This window comes from Sinocyclocheilus anshuiensis, unplaced genomic scaffold (genome assembly GCF_001515605.1).
Source record: "Sinocyclocheilus anshuiensis isolate Anshui unplaced genomic scaffold, SAMN03320099.WGS_v1.1 scaffold412, whole genome shotgun sequence".
In the NCBI taxonomy this organism is placed as follows: Eukaryota; Metazoa; Chordata; class Actinopteri; order Cypriniformes; family Cyprinidae; genus Sinocyclocheilus; species Sinocyclocheilus anshuiensis.
Window position 1 is genome coordinate 2,286,705 of NW_015558661.1, and position 5,307 is coordinate 2,292,011.

Below are 5,307 nucleotides of genomic sequence, written 5' to 3' on the forward strand. Positions count from 1 at the left end.
GGTACGAGACTCGAACCCGCAACCTTTGGGTTACGAGTCCGACTCTCTAACCATTAGGCCACGACTTCCCCAAATACAAGATTAATAGTAGTTATTAAGATTGATGTCGTTTGGAATTGGTAAAATGTGCGTGGAAAAAAATATGATCAGAATATCAACGTGCCTAATAATTATGCACACCCTTATGCACAATAATTGTGCTCCCCTTACACAGAGTGCCTCTATATCGCGAAATTGAAAGTGAAATTGAACAGCAAGCACTTATTCAAATGCAATTTCAATAGGCTCAGAGGGGGCATGGGTGCAATTAAATTCATACATTCGCGTGGAGATTAATGTTTTAAATATAAAATTTTGAATACAAAAATATTAGAGTGGGCGGTAATGGTCAGAAATTCAGCGGGAGCGGACTTAAGAAAACTGTCCCGCTCAGGTCTCTAGGCTGCGCGTCAACACACACGTTGTGAAGTAATTGAAACATTGAAACATTGAAGTAACTTGAAAAATGAAAATTAGAAATAACTGTTTTGAACTGATTAATTTTTTTCCTTATATTGACGGCCCTAGGTCAGGAAACAGTATTTGCAGAAGTAATATTGAAGCCACAATGAACTACAGACAGACTGTTTGAAGCCTTCACACATTTTTAAACATATTCACCCAATCGCATTTGATGCTGGTTTAAAATGACTGTCTGTATCACAACAATGATTAAAGTTCTGAACACTCACTCAAGCCATTTTTGCAGCCATAAAAGCTCCATTCAAGTGTGTCCACTTACATATGAAAGACCTAATTCAATACGCTGAACTACTGACTGTACATTTTAAGGATGTCAATCTCGAGTACCTAGTTCCTGAAGGTGGTTCAAGGCCACATGGGTGTGATTAATCTTTTCAGCACAACAAAATGGGAACATGATCACAAATGTAATGCATTAAGGGTGCTTTCTATACCCAAAGTGATCTAAGTGAGCCAGACTGCTATGTTGTGGAGTGCTAGACACGTTTGTGCTAGAACATTCTCCCGAGGGCAGATAGCGAGGATTGTCTGGAAAGTGAGGAGTCATAGCATGGCAGTGTACTGAGGGCCACATGCAGCAGCACAGCTCTTGTGTCCAGCAACCCAGCAGAGGTCATCATATCAGGGTCAGGTGCACATGAGCACATACCCCACTCGGGTTACCACCAAGTTCGTAAGCAGAGGCGGAAACTGGAGAGGTCTTCCTTCCACGCCACAACATTGTTTTGAGGGCACCTAATAAACAAACAGATCCAACCAAGGCTGACCACAACTGCCCTGTTTCTCACAACCAATAATTTGTCTGCCTAGAATGACAAGCAGGTATGTATGTGCGTAATTGTTGGAGTTGGTTGCCAGCTTTACCCCATACCTGCTAGAGTGGCTTGCCTTTCACCTCTTCCAGTAAACATTTGCCTGTCACCATGTGTTCCAAAGTTGTTGGACACAACTCTTCAAACACATGATCGTGGCCCAAGCTTTATTCGTTTATAAATAACCAAGGTGGCTGACTGTTTACCACACTTTGCGAATAAACACACAGAGTGAACTTCTCTTCATAGAATGCAAATGGATATGATTTGATTTGCATTCTGTATTACGTTGCTTGTTTTGTAAATATAAATAAATCGAAAAGATATTTTATATTGCATGGATACAAGTTTGGGGACTTGAACTCATACTGTAAATACAGTAAATAATGCATAATTAATATAATAATACATTTGCATAAAATAATTACATAAAAGCAATATAACAGTTCTTAAAAGTTAAGTTATTATTTTTTTATGTATTATATATATATATATATATATATATATATAAAACACAAAATAAATATGAAACATGATTTAAGAAAGCTTAATTTTGAAATTCTGCAAAGGCATATGACAAGACATAAAAAATTTGATTTTTCTAAAATGTGAAAAATTTAGATAACAGAAAAATAAAGCTTGTGCATGTTTTTCCTGAAAGAATAGAAGATACAGTAGGTAGAGTAATAATTTCTCTTATTAAACGTAAACGCATGTGGGCCCTCAAATCCAAACTTGTACATACAGTGACATACTGCATGTACTGAATGCAAGATATTTGAGTGTGTTTGATGTGTGCAGTAGTGCTGTGTTCGATACATCGATACGACGATGTATCGTCACAGAGATTTGACGATACGAGTATCGATACTCGCCCTCAAGCCATCCTAGGCGTACATGACTTTCTTTTTTTCAAACGAATACAATCGGAGTTATATTACAAAAATATGGCACTTTCAAGCTTTATGATGGCAGTGAATGGCTGTTGAGATTTTGAAGTCCAATAAAGTGCATCCATCCATCATAAAAAGTACTCCACACAGCTCTGGGGGGTTAATAAATGCCTTCTGAAGTGAATCGATGCGTTTGTGTAAGAAAAATATCCATATTTAAAACTTTATAAACAGTGATCTCTAGTGCTGTGTTCGATACATCGATACGACGATGTATCGTCACAGAGATTTGACGATACTAGTATCGATACAGCTGTCCCAGTATCGATATTGTGGCACGTGTGCAGCAGTGGACCGTGCTTAATTTGAATAAAAGAACAACTTTTAAAACGGAGTAGAAAAGTGCAAGGTTTCAAAAAATAATGAATAGAGCATAATATATAGGCTACAACAAGGTTTAGTTTGTTCTTGAATGTCTGAGTGCGTGAATGAGTGTGTGTGCGTTAGATACAGTGAAGACAGCGCATTAGTTTAGAACTCTTCTAATTTATTTTTTTAAAGGTAGAGTGTGTTAATTTGTGCAATGATAACCTACCATCAATGTAAATTATTTTTTAAAAATATATTAGAATGAGTACATTACACTATAAATTTATTAGAACGAGTACATTATTATTTATGGGCTTAAAAACAAGATGCAAACAATCAGATTATTGTACCTGGTGGGGAGTGCCCAATGTAAACATGAAGCATATGCCATTACCTATATTGTAGGCTACTGTGGTACAGCTATGAAGGCCCTTCATAATGCAGAGGTCAACTGCCTGCTCTGCCAATAGTTAGAAATGGTACTATAGTATGCAGTGTTTAATAAACAGCTGTTTTACTAAACTCTCCTGAGGTGAAATTCAATGCAGTCCCGTATCGTATCATGGCCTCTGTATCGTATCGGGACTTTGCTGGTGATACACAGCTCTAGTGTGCAGTGTGGGTTGGTGTTTGTGTCGCACCTGTGTGGATCTGCCGGTGGGCCTCAAGAGCATCTTCCTTCTGAAACTGAGCTCCACACTGGTCACAAACGATGGCTTTCTCACCAGCTACAAGACAAAAAAAATGCAGAAATTATTCAATCTACATCACTTTGGAGGTCCTCGGGTGGTGCATGGTGTCATATCTCTTATTTGAACCCCCAGTAATACGTAAAATGATTTGGTGCCTGTGAGCTGGAAGTCTGCTGGATTCACTTCAGTAAAACTTGCTGGCAAAAACACTGTTTACAATGTATTTTGGAGGATATGTATGCCAGACGTTGATCTTGTGTGCACTGTGCAATAAAATCAATGTATCATAAGAGGGATTTATCGTTCAAGGCACACTTTCACTAAAAATCACACAAATGCTGTCAAACAACCCTAAAAAGAAGATAAAAACAAGAAGCCATACATATCACATCCGCATAGCATGTTTAGATGTTGCAATGGGATACCAAGAGGAACTGTGAGACCACAGGATGCCAATATACAATCTGATCTATAAATCAGAATTAAGCAGAAACACTGTATTGCATTCACACTGTATTTATCTGCTCGATCAAAAGGGAGTTTTTAAAATTTGTAACAGAACTGTCAGCTCTCGTCATTATGTCTTTAAATCTTACCGCCTTCACAAGCACAACAGGAAGTCATAGCTTAGATTAAAAAAAACAAACCAAAGTCCATTTCGCAACCACTGTAAAGTTGCAAAATGTACTGTACGGTCAAGCAGTAGAAAAAAAGTGTTTTTCTTTCTTTTCTTGCAGATGATGCCACTCAGCAATAAACTTATAAATGTGGCACAGACAAGTTCCTCTAAATGGCTCAAGAAATAAAACATCATTATTAAAACAAAAAACTGCACATAAAGAGGAACTGCCACAGACCTCAGAACTGGTTACTTCAGTGTATTCATACCCAATAATTGTTAACCATAAAACATTGTTTCTTCTGCAATGGGTGCTGCATTTAAAGTGCAGAGAATCTGTAAGTAAGCAATCCGAAGTTTAACTTTCCAAAAACTGTAAATATGGTCTCTATGGAAAATTCAAAACATTGCTGCTGGAGTGGTCCGACATCTCAACTTCTGACTTGATCATTTGTATAATATTGGGGTGGACTACCTGTTTGAATTTGAATTAAATTAGCATTGAAGTGGCAAAAAGGATGCAGAATGATCAAATGACAGATAGATATACAGTACAGATATGACAGACAGACAAAACGATAGAATGATAAACATATAGAACAAACTATAGAACAAACAATAGAACAAACGTTAAAACAATGGCAGAACAATATACACTAGCTGCATTTCCTTTATCCTTCAAATTGTGCAAACTGAAATTGCGAATTGAAAATACACCCAATGGAAACGCATCAATTTTGCAAAAACTCCCATATATCGCAAAAAGTTTTTACGCTCACATGAGATGGTTTTTCAGGCAATTTGAAATTTCCAAAAACTGCAAGGGAAAGTTCGCATTTACAGGTCACCTGGTGTACGTAAAAGTCACATGATCATTCTTTAATGTACTATAACCTCCAAGAAACACCTCATATGTTGCCACTCAAGTATAAGGGGCTTTCCTTGACAATAATGTTTGGCTTTCCTTGCCATTAATGCTTAGATAACACCTTATTTACACTTCACACGTCTGCGGAGCATTACGGCTCTGACACAGCCACACTAGTCAATGCTTGTGTTTATTTCAGACACGCCACGGCATGTTTCAGCTCTTCGCACTGCTTCGCTAAAGATATACACCTACGTCTCGTTTGATTAAAAATAATGGCTAGTGTGGTGGCTGTGATATACATAAACCTACAAACATCTGTCACCATGACTTATCGCAAGAGGAAAAAATTGTTTTAGTCGGATAAGTTTGGTTAATGGAAACACTGTCATTACGCAATAGCTTTTTTATCGACATATATAAAATATCGCAAAAGTTTTGCACAAATCTGTAATGGAGGCATGACTAGATAGATAGAATGATAGATAGGCAGTAGGGCTGCACGATAAATCGCATGCGATATTTAACGCGC

At 37.5% G+C, this 5,307-nt stretch overlaps 1 protein-coding gene across 4 annotated transcripts in view; it reads right to left on the reverse strand.

Moving 5' to 3' along the window:
* The window catches only part of LOC107681083 (zinc finger and BTB domain-containing protein 16-A), a 138,364-nt gene that overhangs the window by 36,658 nt on the left and 96,399 nt on the right, over nt 1-5,307 (reverse strand). For all 4 annotated transcript variants that reach the window (XM_016477242.1, XM_016477241.1, XM_016477240.1 and 1 more), the window contains one exon: nt 3,238-3,324. In XM_016477242.1, coding sequence (XP_016332728.1) covers nt 3,238-3,324 — 87 coding nt within the window. The remainder of the gene's footprint in view (nt 1-3,237; nt 3,325-5,307) is intronic.